General features: G+C 34.7%; 3 protein-coding genes and 2 long non-coding RNA genes across 15 annotated transcripts; 1 reads left to right on the top strand and 4 right to left on the bottom strand.

Annotated features, from left to right (window-relative positions):
- Positions 1 to 535: 535 nt before the first annotated feature.
- Positions 536 to 2,741, bottom strand: LOC130412280 (hereditary hemochromatosis protein homolog). Its single transcript, XM_056737519.1, has 3 exons — positions 2,480 to 2,741; positions 2,309 to 2,395; positions 536 to 1,827 (listed from the first exon to the last, which is right to left on the bottom strand). The coding sequence occupies exons 1-3, from the start codon at positions 2,739 to 2,741 to the stop codon at positions 1,664 to 1,666; spliced, it is 513 nt and encodes a 170-aa protein (XP_056593497.1). The 3' UTR covers positions 536 to 1,663.
- A 223-nt stretch (positions 2,742 to 2,964) lies between these two features.
- Positions 2,965 to 3,889, bottom strand: LOC130412282 (uncharacterized). Its single transcript, XR_008905186.1, has 3 exons — positions 3,835 to 3,889; positions 3,594 to 3,642; positions 2,965 to 3,321 (listed from the first exon to the last, which is right to left on the bottom strand). It is a non-coding gene; the product is annotated as an uncharacterized LOC130412282 (long non-coding RNA).
- Positions 3,890 to 5,248: 1,359 nt separating this feature from the next.
- Positions 5,249 to 10,733, top strand: LOC130412281 (uncharacterized). The gene is made up of 3 exons (XR_008905185.1): positions 5,249 to 7,266; positions 9,088 to 9,194; positions 10,404 to 10,733. It is a non-coding gene; the product is annotated as an uncharacterized LOC130412281 (long non-coding RNA).
- Positions 8,988 to 11,364, bottom strand: LOC130412278 (uncharacterized). The gene is made up of 6 exons (XM_056737518.1): positions 11,329 to 11,364; positions 11,004 to 11,052; positions 10,370 to 10,732; positions 9,891 to 10,196; positions 9,720 to 9,806; positions 8,988 to 9,236 (listed from the first exon to the last, which is right to left on the bottom strand). Exons 1-6 carry the CDS (start codon positions 11,329 to 11,331, stop codon positions 9,073 to 9,075), a joined length of 972 nt encoding a protein of 323 aa, XP_056593496.1. The 5' UTR covers positions 11,332 to 11,364; the 3' UTR covers positions 8,988 to 9,072.
- A 1,423-nt stretch (positions 11,365 to 12,787) lies between these two features.
- On the bottom strand, positions 12,788 to 21,871 carry LOC130411302 (uncharacterized). Of its 11 annotated transcripts, none has more exons than XM_056735799.1 (10): positions 21,685 to 21,871; positions 20,453 to 20,589; positions 20,275 to 20,363; positions 19,766 to 20,038; positions 19,566 to 19,664; positions 17,687 to 18,789; positions 16,855 to 17,172; positions 16,244 to 16,504; positions 14,553 to 14,669; positions 12,788 to 13,798 (listed from the first exon to the last, which is right to left on the bottom strand). In XM_056735799.1, the coding sequence occupies exons 6-10, from the start codon at positions 17,748 to 17,750 to the stop codon at positions 13,656 to 13,658; spliced, it is 903 nt and encodes a 300-aa protein (XP_056591777.1). In that variant the 5' UTR covers positions 17,751 to 18,789; positions 19,566 to 19,664; positions 19,766 to 20,038; positions 20,275 to 20,363; positions 20,453 to 20,589; positions 21,685 to 21,871; the 3' UTR covers positions 12,788 to 13,655. The 11 variants fall into 11 exon arrangements, with proteins under 11 accessions (XP_056591777.1, XP_056591782.1, XP_056591778.1 ...); XM_056735804.1 differs by having other exon boundaries at positions 17,687 to 18,321; positions 18,746 to 18,789; positions 20,275 to 20,589; XM_056735800.1 differs by having other exon boundaries at positions 17,687 to 18,321; positions 18,697 to 18,789; positions 20,275 to 20,589.
- Positions 21,872 to 22,503: the final 632 nt, after the last annotated feature.

A 22,503-nucleotide genomic window follows, 5' to 3' on the forward strand; every position in this document is an offset into this window, starting at 1 on the left:
TTTTATCATACTTTGCTAAAATGAACGAAAGGAACGACATGAATCGAAAAAAGATTCGTTTATTTTGCTGAACTAGACTCAAAGGTCCGAATCAATAAAATGATCCGAACTTCCCATCGATGATGGCTCCGCCTTCATGCAATGACGCTGTACCGGGGAGGGGGCGTGGTCAGCTCGAAATGCATTGTCAAGTCCACATTGAATTTTGCAACACTCAACGCGCAGTGTAAATGAAAATGCAATCCCAAATGTTCAATGTTAATGTTAATGTATTAAGGGAAAATGACATTAGAATTTTGTTTTTGATACAGTTTTGCTTGACTATCTTAAACATATATAATAAATCCGGGGAACGCATTTTAAAAATATCCATATAAATAACATATTTAAACTAGTGTAGGAACTGACAAATGTAATAAATATAATTTAATTTTCATTTTCATTTTGCACTTAATGTTGCACATAAATTATTTGAAATGTATATTTAGATACACGACTCTATTGCCATTTTACATACTTTATTGTCATTTTGCATATTGCATTTCAAATTGAATATAGCAACAAATATGCTTCCATAGCTTTTGTCCAAAGCGACTTACATTGCATTATATACTATACATTTTATTTCTTAGTATGTGCAATCCCCTGAGTTCGAACCCATGACCTTGGCATTGTAAGCGCCATGCTCTAACCACTGAGCTACAGGAAAGATATACAGTATAATAAAATTATATCTGATATGTGGAAAATAACAAAACCCAGTTTTTATTTTACATTATATTTGAAATGCACTACTATCATAGTTGGATTTATTAACTTCCTGGATCTTTATGTTATATAGAAAAGTGAAGTGATTATTGTACTTTATTTTTAATTCAAATTTTACTTCAAAGTGAATGTGTTGAGGTTTAGGTCAAGTGTGACCAGCGTGACTGAGGTACAGTGTTGCAATGCTCTGCAGGGGTGTGACAATGTCTAAAACACACGTAAAAAACATAAGCTGGTTGCAGACCTTCATTTTCTTGTGATTGTTTACCCCGAGACTGCTTTTCAGAACGGCATCTTCATCTTCTGATTGGGCTGCCGTAAAAAAGAAGCAGTGAGCTCTGGTTACTTTAACCACACAGTGTGGGAGGCAGTAGAGTTGTGTTGACATTTACATTTAGGCATTTGGCAAACGCTTTTATCCAAAGCGACTTACATAGCTTTATCCTATACATTTTACATAGGTATTTGCAATAGCCTGGGATTGAACCCACAACCTTGCGCTGAGCTACAGGAAAGCCAGGGAGGTGCACATAACGTGTAGGTCAATATACAGGTCACAGTTACTGCATGCTGCAGGTTGCATTTACCTTATAATGACTTTCAAGCAGTGCTACTGGTTTTAGGTTATAGGTGGGTTGAATAATGCCATCCTGAACTTACACAGAAAAAAACGACATACATTATAAACTTAACCAAGTCACTTTTTGTTGACTATTTGTGTAGTCATGCAGTTAAAGAGGACTTTTGTTTTGTATTTTCAGCTACATGTACAGTCAACTTACTTTTTTTAAGAGAGGATACAATTATTTTACAGATCAATTATATGTCTATACATTAAATAAATGGGTTTATTATAAGGGACGTGAATGAGATAAATGATTCAAACAAAATGCCTTTAATCTGTGTTTAGAGGTGACCAGTTGACACTAGGGCTGCGGCTGCATGGGACTGGATGATGATCGCCCAACGATGAATAAACTACATCAGATTGGAGGACAGACTGGAAAACAGGCTCAGGTGTGACACTAACTTCTACAGAAGACTGTGGTTGTGCTCTTCCTGGAAGAACACAAGAGATTATTCAGTCATTGAACACAAAGATCTAAAATGTATCACATACGAGAAGAAATGAACTCTGTTAACCATTTATTTTTATGTTTTGTTACAATTATTCAGTGTTTTCAGTTTTGTTGACAATACTGTATTCATATTCCTTAAGATAATTAAGGTCAATAGGGTTTACAGATACAAACAGGAACTGATAAGCGTGGGAGATTTGTGGTTCATTGTGTCTACAAAGGTAAAATACATGACTAAATTTGAAGATATTAAATTGTCATCATACAAAAAAAAATCTCGTTCTAATTGTGTTAAAGACTGTGGGGATTTGCTTGTTTACTACTTGTATAGGCCTTTTTTTCTGTAAGGTAGAACTTTAACAGGTGAGAATCTATTCACTTCCTAATTTCGAGCTTTTTAAAACATGACTAAACTAAGGGAAATTGTACAAGATTTCAAGCAAGTTCAATTAGATACTTACTTTGACATTTACATACGACCATAATAATCACAAAGACAAACACCACAGCAGAGACGACTAAAGCCACAATGATAGTCAAAGTCGCATCTACAAAAAAAAATTGTATACTAATGAATATACAGTACAACACATTATTAATTAGATTTAAATATGAAATTGTTTTAAACTTACCCCTTTGATCGTAACAGACAGAGCTGGATAAATTGGCGGAGAGCGGTTTGTTTAGGGATGGGTGGTTGACCCAGCAGGAGAAGATTATTTCAAACATCTGTGATGGTAACTCCTGATAAAACATCAGAGTTAATGATCCACTTGGATTTGTGCTGTAATTCTCATCCTTGTGCGAGTATGAACTGTTGATGATTTCTCCATCTCTCATCCACTGCTGTTCAAGAGCAGCGGGGTAAAATCCCTCAGCACTGCATATAATCATGAGTGATCTATTAGGCCTCTTCACACAGGACAATACAGGAGGCACTAAAGTGGAAAATGTAGAAAACAAGCTTAATATTTTACACGTGTCTATAAAAAAATTCAGCTACAAGAAAAAAAAAAAAAATCTGACTTCAAAATAGTATTTGTTGTGTTTTATGCATGTTTGGTATTAATGTACTAATTTGGGAGGCACCGATAACTTGCATTTGACTAACCAATAACATTGACTTTTGTTATTTCTTCCCACAGAATCGTTTCAGGTGGTGGCGTCAATCTCCTGCCAGTACAGGTATATGTGCCAGAATCAGTTATTTGAAGATTTGATAGCTCAAAAAATATTTCATAAGTCTCTGGAATCAAAATAAATCTGATATGATAATCACAAGATTGATTTTTCCATAACTCCATGTTTATACGCATGTATAAACACAATGATTTGTTATTTTTTTCAAGTTTCACTGTGAATATATCAAGTTCATTTGATGGTAAATAACTGCAGCTGATATTTGCAGAATCTTCTTGATGGTAGTACAGAGTTGTAGTGGCATTTACTGATGTATGCATCTCATCGCCAAAAGCTGAAAAAGACAAGGCAAAAATGACATTACGTCCCATTCCATGCTCTAACTGCACACTTTAACTTCTTGTTGTGTCTCCTGTGTAATATGCTATTTGTGAAAATGTTTGTCCAACCAATTTAGCAAGCTTTGTTTATTTATGTTACTTTGAATGATTAATAACATATGATATTTCAAATCATTATATTGTACATTCATCATACTTTTACTATACCTACGTGCCATAAACTATTTCAAATAAACAATTAAACATTGAAAAAAAATTGCATTACCAAAATTAGAAGACAGAAGCATCCACACACAACACGCCAGAGGGAAACGCTGCAAAGATGCAATTAATTATTTTCAATAAACATATGTATAATCTTATGTATTGACTGGTGAGGTACAAGGATGTAGGCCTATTAGGAAAATGTACAGTATAATGAGAATCTGTTATAATGCATCAAAAACCCACGATCATTATACAGTTTTGTGATCGACTTTAAATAATTTGATAAGAATGACACTCACCATCCCTTAATACAAGGACAGCACTGATCGTGGCTGCTGTCTCACTGTGCTTTACTGAAAGTGTCTCATAGGTGTGATACTGGGCTGTGGGGGGATTTCCTCTTTGAGTTATGCAACAGCGAATGTTTAACATCATCAAGATTCCTTAACAAAGAGTAAATGATTTCTTAAAATGACTGACAGCTGATTTCTAAATCATATGGACCAGACTAAAAAATAAAAATCAGCACATTTATCAAAACAATGTGGAGGCTTCTACTGTTCACCGATTTTAAAACACAGAGAGGACTCCTTATAGGTAAATGTTTGCCTTACAAGAATAGTTTCTATTTGCAATTTATGCCCTCTACTTTAAAACTTGCTGTACTTTTGAGAGCAATGTGAAGTTCAGATGAATTTAGTGAACAACTAACTTCACAGCTGCATGACGTTCAGAATGTAAGAAAAGGATGTAAAAGAGTGCCTGTCAACCACAAACACTTTGTGGGCAGGACTGGGAAATTTATATTCACCATGTGCAAAGAAAATACATCAATTTTGTAAATTTATATAAATAACATCAAAATAGTACTCTCATAAAAAAAGTTGCTGAACGAACTTAATTAAATTAAGGAATTTAATTTAATTTGTTTGAAACGATTCATTATAATCTTGTTGTATGAAATTATTTTTTTGTAGTCTTGATTGAATTGGTTGAATCACTGCCTTATTCTGTAAAGGGCAGCTCAAATGCAGTTATTTATAACCACACAGTATGAGAGGAAGTAAAGAAATAGGTGAAGTAAACAAACAAGAAAGATTAATGTTTGTCAAAAGATTTATTATAATGACATTAGTTCTATCTACGTGCACAGAATCATTGAACATTTACACACAACACATATACAAGTACATTTACAGTTTTGCATTTGGCCGACGCTTTTATGGAGCCATATTGGTTGCTCTATTCAATTTGAAATGCAATATGGAAAAAAAGCAATGCAGTATGTAAAATAACAATGCAATTGTGTAGTTAAATATACATTTTAAATAACATATGTGCAACATTAAGCGCAAAATGAAAATAAAATTTAATTATATCAATTACGTTTGTCAGTTCCTACACTAGTTTTAATATGTTGTTTAAATGGATATTTTTAAAATGCATTCACCGGATTGATTATATATGTTTAAGATAGTCAAGCAAAACTGTATCAAAAACAAAATTCTAATGTCATTTTCCCTTAATGCATTAACATTAACATTGAACATTTGGGATTGCATTTTCATTTACACAGCGCGTTGAGTGTTGCAAAATTCAATGTGGACTTGACAATGCATTTCGAGCTGACCACGCCCCCTCCCCGGTACAACGTCATTGCGTGAAGGCGGAGCCATCATCGCAAGTTAGGAGCGTGGATGTGCAGCGGTAAAACTGATAAAAACATTAAATCGCATGCACACGAATTGGAGCACAAATACTTTTTTTACGTCAGTAGACGATAGTACGACGGCGTTTTAGTTCCACGTAAAAAAAAAAGACTTCGAGATTAAAGTCGAAATGCTACGAGAATAAACATTTCGACTTTATTCTCGAAATCTTGTTTATTTATTTTTTTAACGTGGCACTAAAACGCCGCCGTACGATAGAACTAGAAGCTACCTACATTGCTAGAATTTTCTGCATTATCAAGCGGTGAGCTCGCCTGTTGAATGTCTCATAATCACTTGACTTTCTCAAACGCATTTTTATCATGAACACATTCAGTATTCTGATTATTGTCTTTTTATGTCACAATATCTTCATAGAAATCGTTCAGAAATGGCCGTTTTGTGAGACCACTCTTCAGTAAATGTACAGTACAATAACAAACGCGATACATCCACGTGAAATACACCTCTGTACTGTGCTTCTTAAGTGCTGGAGGCAGTGTATAGGGAAAGTGTGGTGATGTTACATTATTGCACCATTAGGTGGCACTCAAGCTTCTTGAGTTGTAAAGATGTGAGTAGCCAGGAGAGACGAGTGAGAAGAAATACTGAGCGTGTGCATGAACGTTATGCTGACCGTTAGTGCGACTTAATAAAGTTATAAGAAGAATTTACATTTCAAGTTTATTGTCTACATAAAGACATAACAGAAAGATTATGCACAAATACACATAAACATTGCCAAAGTGAAGATCTGCCCTTACGAGTATTAACCTTGGATTCATCCGGATGCTGCAGTTTGGGCTGTGACAGATCCACTATAACTCGATTCCTGAAGTTAAGAAAACGTGGCGCCCCAAAACAGTTTCTGAATGATTATGTTACGATATTAACCAAGACAACAAATACTGAACGTGTTTATGATGAAAACGTGTATGTGCAAGCGATTTAACGCTAATAACGTTAATAGTAGTGATGTGCATTGTTGCAACGCTTTTTCATCACGTAGTATCTGACAAGCTAAGCGCTTCAGACCTGCTTCATATCTCTAATCTCTGAGCTGTCGTATGAAGTTTTATATTAAAACAATTCACCCAAATGAACAATAAATAGGTTTTATACTCAATTATGTTTGTGTTTCTGTTGCAGAATACAAAAGCTATGTAAACGTGAGTGAACTCGACCCCTAAAAACAACACACCACCAGTTATTTTCAATGAACAGCTAACATCAGCAGAAAGCAGAATGTTTAGCTTAGTCGCCAAGGCTTATTCAGAAAGCAGCTAGATTTGGCGCTAGTCGCTTTTTAAAAATATGTCGCCAAAGGGGTCTGAAAAGTCGCTAAAAATAGCGACAAAGTAGCCAAATTGGCAACACTGGTGATGTGCCGTTCGTGAACGATTCGAATCTTTAATGTGACTTGGGAAGAACGAGTCGTCTTGGGAAGTGATTCGTTTAGTGGCGCATGCGCATAGTGCAACATGCTCCGGACGCTTAACAAGTGCAATCAGAGCCGGAAAGAGAATTGATTAGTTCACCTTCCGAGTCTTGGTGTTCGATCCGTTCGGTCTTTTTTCATGTGATGTGACAGCTTTGAACAGAGAAATTAGCTAATGTACAACCTTCCTAACAAACGGTTGCATATAGTCCTAGCGGTTGTTTATTGATAGACAAAGACAGTGAAATGACAAATTAATCAATATTGTATTGCTTTATTTGTTATAAAATAACACAGAATCTTGATGAAAACCGAAACAAAATTAACAGACCTGGCTTGTTACATATATTTTGATAATTTTATGATAATTCTTAAATATCATCCAACATAAAAAAATACAGTTTTACTTTATCGTATTTTATACTTATCCGGCAAGTGGTCACGTGACAAAAGACCGAACGACTCGAACCCGAAGACTCGAGAGGTGAACTAATAAATTCTCTTTCCGGCTCTGACTGCATTTGTAAACGTGTCTGTCACGTTATGAACGAACGAGTCAAATCCGAATACTTGTCAGATAAAAGGTGAGGTGAGCTAATCATAGACTAGTACCCAGGTAAACAAGTAATTCATTTTTTCTGTTTATTATAGCATTATAGTTTTGTATTGGTTGTGATGTGATCAACGTTTGCATAAGTAGTAGATTTTTTTAGAAAGTGACACGTAACATTTTATCATACTTTGCTAAAATGAACGAAAGGAACGACATGAATCGAAAAAAGATTCGTTTATTTTGCTGAACTAGACTCAAAGGTCCGAATCAATAAAATGATCCGAACTTCCCATCGATGATGGCTCCGCCTTCATGCAATGACGCTGTACCGGGGAGGGGGCGTGGTCAGCTCGAAATGCATTGTCAAGTCCACATTGAATTTTGCAACACTCAACGCGCTGTGTAAATGAAAATGCAATCCCAAATGTTCAATGTTAATGTTAATGTATTAAGGGAAAATGACATTAGAATTTTGTTTTTGATACAGTTTTGCTTGACTATCTTTAACATATATAATAAATCCGGGGAACGCATTTTAAAAATATCCATATAAATAACATATTTAAACTAGTGTAGGAACTGACAAATGTAATAAATATAATTTAATTTTCATTTTCATTTTGCACTTAATGTTGCACATAAATTATTTGAAATGTATATTTAGATACACGACTCTATTGCCATTTTACATACTGCATTGTCATTTTGCATATTGCATTTCAAATTGAATATAGCAACAAATATGCTTCCATAGCTTTTGTCCAAAGCGACTTACATTGCATTATATACTATACATTTTATTTCTTAGTATGTGCAATCCCCTGAGTTCGAACCCATGACCTTGGCATTGTAAGCGCCATGCTCTAACCACTGAGCTACAGGAAAGATATACAGTATAATAAAATTATATCTGATATGTGGAAAATAACAAAACCCAGTTTTTATTTTACATTATATTTGAAATGCACTACTATCATAGTTGGATTTATTAACTTCCTGGATCTTTATGTTATATAGAAAAGTGAAGTGATTATTGTACTTTATTTTTAATTCAAATTTTAATTCAAAGTGAATGTGTTGAGGTTTAGGTCAAGTGTGACCAGCGTGACTGAGGTACAGTGTTGCAATGCTCTGCAGGGGTGTGACAATGTCTAAAACACACGTAAAAAACATAAGCTGGTTGCAGACCTTCATTTTCTTGTGATTGTTTACCCCGAGACTGCTTTTCAGAACGGCATCTTCATCTTCTGATTGGGCTGCCGTAAAGAAGAAGCAGTGAGCTCTGGTTACTTTAACCACACAGTGTGGGAGGCAGTAGAGTTGTGTTGACATTTACATTTAGGCATTTGGCAAACGCTTTTATCCAAAGCGACTTACATAGCTTTATCCTATACATTTTACATAGGTATTTGCAATAGCCTGGGATTGAACCCACAACCTTGCGCTGAGCTACAGGAAAGCCAGGGAGGTGCACATAACGTGTAGGTCAATATACAGGTCACAGTTACTGCATGCTGCAGGTTGCATTTACCTTATAATGACTTTCAAGCAGTGCTACTGGTTTTAGGTTATAGGTGGGTTGAATAATGCCATCCTGAACTTACACAGAAAAAAACGACATACATTATAAACTTAACCAAGTCACTTTTTGTTGACTATTTGTGTAGTCATGCAGTTAAAGAGGACTTTTGTTTTGTATTTTCAGCTACATGTACAGTCAACTTACTTTTTAAGAGAGGATACAATTATTTTACAGATCAATTATATGTCTATACATTAAATAAATGGGTTTATTATAAGGGACGTGAATGAGATAAATGATTCAAACAAAATGCCTTTAATCTGTGTTTAGAGGTGACCAGTTGACACTAGGGCTGCGGCTGCATGGGACTGGATGATGATCGCCCAACGATGAATAAACTACATCAGATTGGAGGACAGACTGGAAAACAGGCTCAGGTGTGACACTAACTTCAACAGAAGACTGTGGTTGTGCTCTTCCTGGAAGAACACAAGAGATTATTCAGTCATTGAACACAAAGATCTAAAATGTATCACATACGAGAAGAAATGAACTCTGTTAACCATTTATTTTTATGTTTTGTTACAATTATTCAGTGTTTTCAGTTTTGTTGACAATACTGTATTCATATTCCTTAAGATAATTAAGGTCAATAGGGTTTACAGATACAAACAGGAACTGATAAGCGTGGGAGATTTGTGGTTCATTGTGTCTACAAAGGTAAAATACATGACTAAATTTGAAGATATTAAATTGTCATCATACACAAAAATAAATCTCGTTCTAATTGTGTTAAAGACTGTGGGGATTTGCTTGTTTACTACTTGTATAGGCCTTTTTTTCTGTAAGGTAAAACTTTAACAGGTGAGAATCTATTCACTTCCTAATTTCGAGCTTTTTAAAACATGACTAAACTAAGGGAAATTGTACAAGATTTCAAGCAAGTTCAATTAGATACTTACTTTGACATTTACATACGACCATAATAATCACAAAGACAAACACCACAGCAGAGACGACTAAAGCCACAATGATAGTCAAAGTCGCATCTACAAAAAAAAATGGTATACTAATGAATATACAGTACAACACATTATTATTTAGATTTAAATATGAAATTGTTTTAAACTTACCCCTTTGATCGTAACAGACACTGCTCGATAAATTGGCGGAGAGCGGTTTGTTTAGGGATGGGTGGTTGACCCAGCAGGAGAAGATTGTTTCAAACATCTGTGATGGTAACTCCTGATAAAACATCTGAGTTAATGATCCACTTGGATTTGTGCTGTAATTCTCATCCTTGTCCGAGTATGAACTGTTGATGATTTCTCCATCTCTCATCCACTGCTGTTCAAGAGCAGCGGGGTAAAATCCCTCAGCACTGCATATAATCGTGGGTGATCTATTAGGCCTCTTCACACAGGACAATACAGGAGGCACTAAAGTGGAAAATGTCGAAAACAAGCTTAATATTTTAAACGTGTCTATTAAAAAATTCGGCTACAAGAAAAAAAAAAAAATCTGACTTCAAAATAGTATTTGTTGTGTTTTTATGCATGTTTGGTACTAATGTACTAATTTGGGAGACCCCGATAACTTGCATTTGACTAACCAATAACATTGACTTTTGTTATTTCTTCCCACAGAATCGTTTCAGGTGGTGGCGTCAATCTCCTGACTGTACAGCTATATGTGCCAGAATCAGTTATTTGAAGATTTGATAGCTCAAAAAATATTTCATTAGTCTCTGGAATCGAAATAAATCTGATATGATAATCACAAGATTGATTTTTCCATAACTCCATGTTTATACGCATGTATGAACACAATGATTTGTTATTTTTTTCAAGTTTCACTGTGAATATATCAAGTTCATTTGATGGTAAATAACTGCAGCTGATATTTGCAGAATCTTCTTGATGGTAGTACAGAGTTGTAGTGGCATTTACTGATGTATGCATCTCATCGGCAAAAGCTGAAAAAGACAAGGCAAAAATGACATTACGTCCCATTCCATGCTCTAACTGACCACTTTAACTTCTTGTTGTGTCTCCTGTGTAATATGCTATTTGTGAAAATGTTTGTCCAACCAATTTAGCAAGCTTTGTTTATTTATGTTACTTTGAATTATTAATAACATATGATATTTCAAATCATTATATTGTACATTCATCATACTTTTACTATACCTATGTGCCATACACTATTTCAAATAAACAAATAAACATTGAAAAAAAATGCATTACCAAAATTAAAAGACAGAAGCATCCACACACAACACGCCAGAGGGAAACACTGCAAAGATGCAATTAATTATTTTCAATAAACATATGTATAATCTTATGTATTGACTGGTGAGGTACAAGGATGTAGGCCTATTAGGAAAAAGTACAGTATAATGAGAATCTGTCATAATGTTTTAGAATTTTTTTTAACATAAACGCTTGATCAGTGACTTGAAAAGTTGTCATACAGCGATACAGACAACACATACAAAAATGCATCAAAAACCCACGATCATTATACAGTTTTGTGATCGACTTTAAATAATTTGATAAGAATGACACTCACCATCCCTTAATACAAGGACAGCACTGATCGTGGCTGCTGTCTCACTGTGCTTTACTGAAAGTGTGTCATAGGTGTGATACTGGGCTGTGGGGGGATTTCCTCTTTGGGTTATGCAACAGCGAATGTTTAACATCATCAAGATTCCTACTAACTCCTTGGTTTTTGTTTTAAAACATTTAACAAAGAGTAAATGATTTCTTATAACGATCTTATAATGACTGACAGCTCATTTCTAAATCATATGGACCAGCCTAAAAAAATAACACAAAAAAGTAGAGCACAATTATCAAATAAATGTACTAATGTTTACTGTACCCCTGTTTTAAAACACAGAGAGGACTCCTTATAGGGAAATGTTCACTTTACAAGAAGTGTTTGTATTTGCGATTTTTGCCTTCTACTTTAAAACTTGCTGTACTTTTGTGAGCAATGTGAAGTTCAGATGAATTAAGTGAACAACTAACTTCACAGCTGCATGACGTTCAGAATGTAAGAAAAGGATGTAAAAGAGTGCCTGTCAACCACAAACACTTTGTGGGCAGGACTGGGAAATTTATATTCACCATGTGCAAAGAAAATACATCAATTTTGTATATTTATATAAATAACATCTAAATAGTACACTTATAAAAAAAGAAGCTGAACAAACTTAATTAAAGTAAGGAATTTACTTAAATTTGTTTGAAACGATTCTATGTAATCTTGTTGTATGAACCTAATTTTTTGTAGTTTTGATTAAATTTATTTGTAATTACACTCATATAAAATAATATGTTCAAAAATGTTTTATATTAAACATTTTTAACATTAATTAGACATTATTCCATTTAACTTCAATAAGAAGATATTGAGTCAATAGAACTCAAAAAATGAAGGATTGTACCTGCCTATGACCTTAGCAAAGGCAACGCTTTTCTGAACAATAGTAACCACAAAACTAAAAAATATAACAAACTCTTCATAACCTTAAAGATAAATGAACATTAAACACTAACAAGTGTTTCTTTTTACTGAAAAATGCATAAAATAACACTTATTTAAGAAAATAACTCTCAAAATGTTGAAATACGCAAAGCATAGGAAATATAAGTCCTCTGCCGAATTATAACTATTTTATGTTAAGACAACACAACTCCTCTATGTTGTCCCAACATGAATGGATTCAGTTATATGACTAAACATAAAAAAATCATGTTGTGACCAAATTTTTCTAAAGTTGTGTGGATTTAACTTAAGCAAGTTAAGTAAATTGAACAAGCAGCAAAAATCTTTTTTTTGTGTAGAATATAAGAATCTCACAATTAGTATGATGATCATCCAATGATACATTTTTAATGCACCCATAAATGTGCAGAAGTGTGAGATTGGTTTTCTGCTGCAAAACACAGGAAAAGTCTGGTTAACAGTCGCGAGACCCTTACAACAAGGTGTTACTGTATTCGATTTACAGTTTTCAAAATGTTATTCACATGAATTATTTATTTATACAACAGTTCAATGCAAAAGCAGTATTAATATTATAATTTACCAGACAAAAACGTGTAAAGAGAGACTGTTACTACGCTGTGGGATTTTATACCTGCACGTGAACACAAATTCAACATTTAATACTGTAGTTGTTGTATATATTGCTTGAACACAATGAAAACAAATATATTACATTTTTTAAACCTTTTTTTACGTTTTAAAGTGCCAACTTATATAACAAATATGGTTTCGAACATGATAGCATTTTACACACATACCACACACAACGCTCAATCGAAAAGACTGGGTTTTTTCACACATAGGTAAATTGATGTGTCCAACTATAAAGTCTGAAGGGAAAAGTTCAGAAAATTAATTTCTAAAACAAACATAGGCTACCTTGTACAATTTTCACTTAAATAAAAGGGTGACAACTAGCCCCGGTCAGCAACAAGGAGAATTGCACTCTGTAGCACAGTGGATCTCAAACTTTTTCGTTGTGAAGAGTGCATCGCTTTTTGCCCCCAAATATTGCGGCCCTCAAATATTGCGGCCCCAAAATACAGATTAAATAATCTTAAACTTAGAATTTTAATGAAACCAAAAAAATATTCAGTCATACAATGCTGGAGCATCAATTCTTTAAATTGATGGTCTTATTTTTCTGATGCATGATCGCATAAAATCTATGCCAAATTTCTATGTTTCATAAAATACCACAAAATCTGTGGCCCCCTGGATCCATCTCTGGGCCCCCGGGCGGGCCCCAGTTTGAGGACCACCGCTTCATCACACACACTACATTGTCCTCAACAAGTTTAAGCACAGATTGGCATTAAGGCAATGTTTTTGTATGGAGATCAGTTCTCATAAATACATTCTTCTTGTGGTTTAACAGTAGGATGTGTGCTCTGTGTTGACTGGCGGATCATGGCAAAACTGAAGTTCTCATACACTTTATTGCTGAATACTATAGAGTCACTTGCATTCCTTCTCCTTATGCCTGCAAAAATCAAACAGATATACAATTAAACTCAGTGTGATGACAAATACAATGAAAATAAACAAATAAACATAACAGACAACATAGTTCTACATTCCACAGATTAACATAAATTAAATTAGTGAATTTATTTACATTTTAAATCATCAGCAATAAGAAGAACCAGTGCACATTCGTGTATCTATTATAGTCACCACTCACCAGGTTGGTGTAATAGCCTAAAAAATATCACTATGGTAAAATCTAAATAAATCTCATCAAATTGTAACGTGGCTATAATCAGAAAGAACATAAGAACTGTAGTCACTTTGATTCTATAAAATTGCAGAAAGTATTGTTTTCTGTCGCCACCTAGTGGAGCTTTTTTGAAACATGGCAACCAGAGGTCTATTCATAAAAAGAAAAAAAGCCACATTAACCTCTTGTTAGGGTGTTTTTTTTTTAATAATAATTCTTATTATGAACTGTGATGGCTTGGTATACGCATGTCTTTAAGACGTCATGGAGACAGAATGCAGAAACTGACATAAAGGAGGACGCTGAGACAACATAGAGAGGGGTGGCAGGTAGTTACTGTTTCCACTACACATTCGCCTTCTTTTTTTAAACTGTTTTCAGATGTTGCACAATAATGCAAGTAAAGAAAAAGCAAGATTCTTTATTTGTATCATTTGGTCATTTTAAGGAATAACACATTTCCTGTGGAAACCAAATGTGCTTTGTGTGGTGTAATCTGTGTTGTCGTAAGACTCACATTTGCAAACGACAGCGGTAAAGATCAGACTGAAGATGACGCCAGCAGCAGCAGCACTACATATGATCATCAGCAGCTGTAGATCCATGACAGCATCTTCTGTGAACAGTAGATCCTCTTTAGTGGAGAATAAATATTGATCCGGTCACACACAGCACACAGTAGTGAATATTTGAGTTAGATGAATATTTAACAGAGAGAAAAAAGAAACTGAAGTCAAAGACAGAAAATCTTTTCAGAAACATTTTTTGTTATTCTGGTTAAAGGTCTCTTCACATCCAATAATCAGTAATCACAGCTTTTTAAATCGCCCCCTATAACCTCATTCACTATTCCCTACATGAGATTACTAATATAGTGCACTTGAAGGAGCGAATAACATTCGGTTTGTAGTAAAGACACATAGTTCAAATGAGATAACACACAATTTGAAATACAGTATATGTAATCAAAAAGGCATGTTTATTTTGCATTTGTGTGTAATATTAAACCGCACATGTCACAATGACAAGCGGGATGACCTTGCATCACCTAGTTTTGTGCAGTCATTTTTAGAGGATAACTGACCTTGTTTTGACTGACCAATCAGAATCAAGAATTTCAGAGCGCTAAGTTACTTTTAACATCCACAAATCTGTCGCATAGCAGGGTTTGCTAACACAATCTCTCAGCAAAAAAGTAACTATTTTATGATGTGGCTAATTTCGGGTAATTCGTATGATGTCGTTCACAATTTAGTGCGATTTGCTTTCGTGACAGGTAGGGTTGGTTTAGTGTTGGAGCTTCAGAAGTGTTTTTAGTAAACACGCTTTTGTTCGATTCGATTCGACAACGTATGAATTAATACAAATATGCCACCTCGTAAAATAGTAACGTATTCCTGTGGGATCAGGTGGGTTTGCTTTGGTAAAGAAAGGTTTGGCAGACTATAAGAATGTAAAAATTATCCATTTGTCATTAAGTGATGACAAAGGACCACTTTTGGTATGTTTTTAAAGAGTGTACAATAAAAATTAGACAGAATAAAGTATTAAGCAGAGGTACACTGTAAAATTACTGTAATTTACCAGAATTGATGCTTCTTGCTGTAAAAAATGCTAAGTTACAGAAAACCTGCTGTAAAATAACATGAAAAACATGACACTTTACTTTACAAAAAATGGAAAAATAGTTTGTATAAATATTTCCTTTGACGCTTCATCACAACAGATTAAAAAAAAAACTGTTTTGAGACCAGCTACCAGTCATGTGGTTTTAACACGTTTTCCACAAACAGACAAACAAAGGTGGCGGTTTGATGACAGAGGTCAGACTTAAAACCATTTCAATCAGTCTTTAAAAGGGCATGTATTATTTTAACTATTTAAAGAATGGTTACGTTCTTGTCCTAGGGATTGTTCACCCAAAAATAAGAATTCTGTCATCAATTGCTCAACCTCTTGTCACTTCAAAACTATATGACTTTCTTTCTTCTGCAAAACACAAAATACGTTTTTTTTTGGGAAGAAAATAGGTGCTGGTACCTATTCAATATGTGAATGTGTGCCGGTTCTTCAAAATATCTTCTTTAGTGTTTTGGTAAGAAAGAAAGTCATACAGGTTTGAAATGACAAGGGTGAGTAAATGATTACAGGAGTTTCATTTTTGGGTAAACTATCCTTTTAAAGTGAAGGCTAGTTTAAAGGACTCACCTTTGCTCAGGTTGAAATGTTCAATCCTTTTGTAAAGTGTATTGTTGGAGAAGTAGCTGGCCTGACAGGTAATGTTTGCATAATCCCAGGCTGTTTCACACAGATTGAGCTCGCTGCTCGTGTTTGAAGATGAGGACATGTTGTATAACATTTGACCCTTTCTGCTCCAGGTGAAGTTCACCTGCTCTGGGTTCACAAGTTTTAAAGTGCAGAGCAGACGAATACAGTCATCACTGCTGTTTAGACGCTGCAGTGAGAGATCTGAGAATAGAGAGATGAATATTAGAAAGCAGAACCAACATTAGTTGAATTATTAAAAATGGACCCTGTATAAGCTTCACAAACCTTTTGAAAGCTTTAAAGATACGACACTAACCACATTTCCACATTAACATTCACATGAAAACAATTGTGATTGCCTGATATTGTAAAACTGTGATTATCCTATTTTAATATCTCTTTATTTCGACTTATTTTAAAAACATGACAAAAACGCATAAGAAAGCAATATTTGGGAGTAGTGATAATGTAGTGATTTTCTGACGAAGTTTTCTTATGACTAGAGTTACATTTTACAAAAAAATAAATGAATACATTTTTAATTTATTTACCTTCAATTAGGAGCATTACATTTTCGATGCCATCAACTGTTGGTGGTGGAATTATTCTTGACCATTTACAAGTGAAATTACCAAAGTCACTGGGTTGAACGTTTTCTATATTCAGTTGCAAAGAGTCTTTGGTTAACTTAAAGCGGTTAATGCAACATTTAGATAAAGTTTCATTCAAATATTCAATTGGACATTTACAAATTGTTGTGCTGTTTGTACTAGTTTTTATCCATTCTACAGAATGTTTGGTTCTGTTATCAGGGTTTAAGATGCAGGGCAGGTGACCACTTTCTCCTTTAAATAAAACAATAGTTGTACCTGTAAATTGAGATAAAATGTCAGTGTAGCCAACAACATAACATTTTATGAACAGAGTGTAAACTGTGATGCATTAATTATGACATATTTGTGGTCGAATGTAACAGTCTATTGCTTGTAAGTCCATGTTATAAAAGTATGTGCTTCCTCCCAGAAATTTTAATTCTGTCATCCTTTACTCACCATCTTGTCATTTCAAGATATTTTATAAAATGTTGGTAACTGAACAGTGGTGGCACCCATTCACTTCTATTGTGTGAACACAAAACCAGTGCAAATGAATGGGGTTTCGGTTAACAACATTCTTCAAAATATCTTAATTTGCATTCCGCAGAAGAAAAAAACGTAATGCAGGTTTGAAATGACAAGATGGTGAGTAAATAATGACAGTATATTCATTTTTGGGTGAACTATCACTTTAAAATTGCAGTGGTAGCCAAATTACTCGGTACGTCTTCTATCTAAATAAAAGACAAAGGACGTAAAAAGGAAACAATGAATATGTATCTCTTACCTTTATCTGAGCAGTAAATTAAAGCCATAACTAAAAGATAAATTTGAAGATGTATTAAAAACATGTCGACTGAATGTCCTCTTTGAGCCGCGCTCAACGAGTGAGACACTTCGGAACATATACACCACACACACACACCGAGTTACAACTTCCTGTCCATAAAGCCGCCCACTATCTTAATCACCACAAAAGACAATCATTCTTCCACTGAGCAAACCAGTAAACTTTGATGCATATTTGGTTTATTTTTCTGCTATTTCTTAACAAGTACAACCTTAAGCTACCTGTGGTTGTACACTTGGTGAGTTTCTGTAAACAGAACTTCTCGTTTTTAATCATATTGGTGTAATGACTTTTGCAATGGGCAACACATTTACTCATTAAAGAGGAAGGACAATCGGTTTAAAAATGCATTTTAAAAACATGCCAAAGAAATGAAACAGGGAGTTTTTTGTATGTTTTTGACATATCATTTTTGAAGTTCTGCTTTCCAAATAAAGGCATAAACAAGAAGCTAAAACATACTGGAATGGCAGACCACAATATTTCACAATCCACCTTGAATGCTTGACATACGAAACTTGCAAAAGTTCATGATATTCATGCCTCGTAGTCTGTGTGGGGCAGGACATCATCTATTAAACAACACACAATTCATATAACTTATTTAATATCATCCATGTAATAAAAACTGGTTTCGTACAATCGGTAGACAGCACAGAGCTTTGTAAAAACATTTGGATTTGAGATGTTAGGTTTAAACAATACTTCCATTCACGTCTTTCTAAAAATAGTTTTTGAATTACACATTACGTTACGAACATAACAATTTAAATCAAATTAGTTGTTAGATGCTTATATTTAGGTTAAAGTTAGATTTTGATTTATTAAAAAATGTACAATGAAGACTATTGAACAGCATTACAGTATATAGATGTAATAATACATCTTGGCAGTACAAAAGAAGAAAAGTAGCAAAAATCGTGTATTCTGTAATAAAATTACAGTACAACATTCAAACCAAAAAGTATGAGGGTGTATTTCATTCCCGTGCTCTACCGCTCTCTGATGTTGATGTTAAGTTTAGCCTTTCCAGGACTGATCTGTAGGATGAAACAAGATAAATTAGAGTCAACACTCAACAGTGATTTACAAACATGAATTATCAAAAATTAAGTCTTTGGACATTTTAATTGTTTGCAAACTACTGAAAGAGCAGAGGGCTTAGCCTCCTTGCAAACAGTAGATTGCGATCTCTAGCATCCTTCTTGACCCAACGTTGGGTTAAAATGAACTAACTTTTTTTGAGAGTTCAGGCAATTTCAGGGAATTCGATCAACACATTGATTTCATTTCCTCATTTTTCACAAAAAAAGCCACTTAAAGGGACAGTTCACTCCCAAAAAAAATCTGTCATCATTTACTCGCCAGCGTTGTTTCAAATCTGTATAAATGTCTTTGTTTTGATGAACACGGAGAATGATATTTGGAAGAATGCTTGTAACTAAACAGCTCGTGAACCCTTTTGACTACCGCAGTAGCAAGAATGACATAAAAATGTGTTTTTGCTCCGTTGAACACAAAATAAGATATTTTGAAGAATGTAGCAATGCAACAGTTGTTGGGCACTTTTGACTGTTGTCATTTTCCTACTATTGTTGTCAATGGGTTCAGAGAACAGTTTGGTAAAAAGCATTCACCCAAATGATGTCAGAACAAAGAAATTCATGCAGATTCGCAACAACTAGAGAGTGGGTAATTCATGACAGAATGTTCATTTTTGGGTAACGTATCCCTGTAAAGACCGCTTACATTCATCAGCTAAAATAGTGTTGTTGTGATCATTGGACGGGAGCTAAATTCACTGCGGAGGTCTTACATTTATATTTGAAGAATATGGTCCAGATGAAGCCAATGATGAGAATGAAGACGCTATAAACGATCACACGACCAACCAAAAATTTTGTCGTTAAAACAACTGGAACAGAAAGTTTACAGGTTTGCCTCGTGGATTTTGACAATCAATAACATAAATAAAAATCATTTCTGATGGAAACAACAACAAAAAAAATCGCCTACACTCATAAGTGAAGGCTTCAACTGTTCTGTTTATGCTGTACAGTGTATTGTTGTAGAAGTAGCTGGCCTGACAGGTAATTGGGTCTCCATCATCCACGGCTGGTTCACACAGATGGAGCTCGCTGCTCATGACTGAAGAAGAGGACAGGTGTGGTAACCTTTGACCATCTGTGCTCCAGGTGAAGTTCACCTGCTCAGGGTTCAGAGCCTCTAAAGTGCAGAGCAGATGAATACAGCTGTTATTACGGCTGTATAGATGCTCCAGAGAGAGATCTACCAGTCAAGAGAGATGAATATCAATAAGCAAAATCATATAAACTTTCGATGTTTTGTAACCTTAAAATTGAAACTGGTCACAAAAGTGTGTATTAATGACAGTAATAAGGGTGATTTATATACATCACGGAATTTATGCAAGACAAGCATCACATCTATCAATTGGTGGTAGTGGACATTTTTTACTAATGTAATTACCATGTAAAATAATATTTCATAAAAAAGTGAATTACCTTCAACTAGGAGCGTCAAATTTGTTATGTCGTCGAGGGTTGGTGGTGGAACTATTCTTGACCATTTACACGTGTAACTGCCAAAGTCACTGAATTGAACATTTTCAATATTTAGGTTAAAAGCCGTAACTCTAAAAGGGGAAACGCAATATCCAGACGAAGCTTTATTTTCGCATACCGTCTGTTTACAAATAACGTTTGCTGTTTGACTATTTTTTGTCCACACTACAGAACTTAGGTAACTGTTATAAGGGTGCGAGAGACACGGCAGATGGACAGTTTCTCCTTTGATTGCTCTGATAACAAACTCTGCACCTGTGAAGTCAAATAAAAAGAACACAAATTTATTGTAATTCAAGTTTGACAGAACGGTGTTCCCTGACATTCTTGACAAATTCAATGTGTCCGTTTGGGACATATGCTAGATTATCCAACATCAAATGGATCTAGAATGAGTGGTATCATGTCAAATTTATGTCTAAAAGCAGAACAATAACAACATTTTAGATATAGGAAAGCTTTCCTGTAGCTCAGTGGTAAGAGCATTGCGTTAACAAAGCAAGGTTGTAGGGTCAATCCCAGGGGATTGCAAATACCTATGTAAAATGTATAGGATAAAAGCAATGTAAGTCGCTTTGGATAAAAGCGTCTGCCAAATGCCTAAATGTATAGGATATTAAACCTCCTAAAATTAACTAAACAATGATTTACGCTACACAACACCCTCATATTTCATAAATTATAATGTGTGCAGCCATCCAAACATCTCTTAAATTTTCTTTCAAATTAAAGTAGGCTAAAATACTGGTACTAGGACTGATTCACAGTTCGCGTCTTCATATTCGATATTTTAAATGTAGACGCATGGCAGCTTTCTGAAAAGTTGTGATTTTTCGCATCGAGATGAAAAGCTGCAAGCTCCCCGAAGGTCATGTGACAAGAAGCGACCAGCCAATATAGACAAGCTCAATGAAGATGGAGACAGGGGATCAAAGCATAACTAAATCTAGAAGCAGAGTTATTGCAATGTATTTTGCTTTAATCCTTATATCCTTTGTTTATACCTTCTCATCTCAACGGCTATCGTGGGCCATGGTTCTCTAGCGATGACAGACGCCAGAAGAGCGCGAAGTCCATTGCCCAGTTGCATAAAGCGCCTTAAGTTTTTCCCTTAAGTGTGACACTTAAGGGGTCATTTCTGTTTACCAAAGACAATAGGAGAATAACTTAAGTAAAACTTAAGGTATATTTAAGGGCACATTTAAGGGAAAATGACACTTAAGGTGCATTATGCAACCGGGCCCGGACGCTCTGGAAAAAAAGGAGAATGCAGTGCAGCTCGCATTTTCCGCGTGGTTTTAGACGCAAAATGTGAATCAGGCCTTATAGTGTAAAGGAATTAACACCTACCTTTACATATACACAGTGTGATGCTGAAGACTACCAGGAAAAGACAGTGGGCGTCCTTGAAAGATGACATTTTTTTGAGTTTTGCGGTTATCTCGATTCACAACTTTAGCTTCTCTGTGGTATGTCTAGAAAACCGTATCCAAGTCAGTGACTTCAGCTGTGTCGGGACAGACCACACAACCTTTAATGGTCTGTTATCGTGTATGTTTAAAACGCCTAAAAAGTTTTAAACTGCCGTAGTTTCCATGACGACGCATCAAGCTTGTCACTTGAAAGTGGTGCTTACCTGGTGGTTGACCAAGACACATAAGTTTCTCTTCATTAAAAATATTTTGGTTTAACAAAATATTATTTATAATAAATATTATTGTATAATAAATATAATTTGTTAATAAAATATTATTAATATTAGTTAAACAGTTTATGCCATATAGACCACTTCGCAATATGTAAACACTGGTCCAGAAGCACTTCCAGTTTCATTTTTCATTGTATTATTTTTAATTGTACATATACATTGTTGAATATACATTGTTACGTATATATAGTCCTTATTTATCTGTATTTTTTATACATATTTCTTTTCTGTGTAGTGTTTTCGTATGCTCCATAGGTCTGAGAGTAACGTAATTTCGATTCTTCACATGTTCTACACATGTGGCAGAATTGACATAAAGCATTTTTTTTACTTTTGACGTATAGTAAAAATTTGCTTAACATTTTGTTTCGGTTATAAATGTTTGTTTTTTGTTTACATGGTTATGTAAGGAATTAGGTATTACAGGCTGTGCTTCATGGTAAAGGACGTTGCCATGCACG

Source organism: Triplophysa dalaica, chromosome 22 (genome assembly GCF_015846415.1).
Source record: "Triplophysa dalaica isolate WHDGS20190420 chromosome 22, ASM1584641v1, whole genome shotgun sequence".
NCBI classification, from domain to species: domain Eukaryota; kingdom Metazoa; phylum Chordata; class Actinopteri; order Cypriniformes; family Nemacheilidae; genus Triplophysa; species Triplophysa dalaica.

Coding starts and splice junctions, on each gene's coding strand:
- LOC130412280 (XM_056737519.1), bottom strand. CDS start 2,741: ATGATTATATGCAGTGCTGAGGGATTTTACCCCGCTGCTCTTGAACAG. Junction 2,396..2,479: donor TGTCTGTTACGATCAAAGGG/GTAAGTTTAAAA, acceptor TTTTTTTTGTAG/ATGCGACTTTGACTATCATT. Junction 1,828..2,308: donor GGTCGTATGTAAATGTCAAA/GTAAGTATCTAA, acceptor GTGTTCTTCCAG/GAAGAGCACAACCACAGTCT.
- LOC130412278 (XM_056737518.1), bottom strand. Junction 10,197..10,369: donor AACAAAAGTCAATGTTATTG/GTTAGTCAAATG, acceptor TTTCCACTTTAG/TGCCTCCTGTATTGTCCTGT. Junction 9,807..9,890: donor TGTCTGTTACGATCAAAGGG/GTAAGTTTAAAA, acceptor TTTTTTTTGTAG/ATGCGACTTTGACTATCATT.
- LOC130411302 (XM_056735805.1), bottom strand. CDS start 17,750: ATGTTTTTAATACATCTTCAAATTTATCTTTTAGTTATGGCTTTAATT. Junction 17,173..17,686: donor AATTTACTGCTCAGATAAAG/GTAAGAGATACA, acceptor CTCAATTTACAG/GTACAACTATTGTTTTATTT. Junction 13,799..14,552: donor TACCGCTGTCGTTTGCAAAT/GTGAGTCTTACG, acceptor TGATTTTTGCAG/GCATAAGGAGAAGGAATGCA.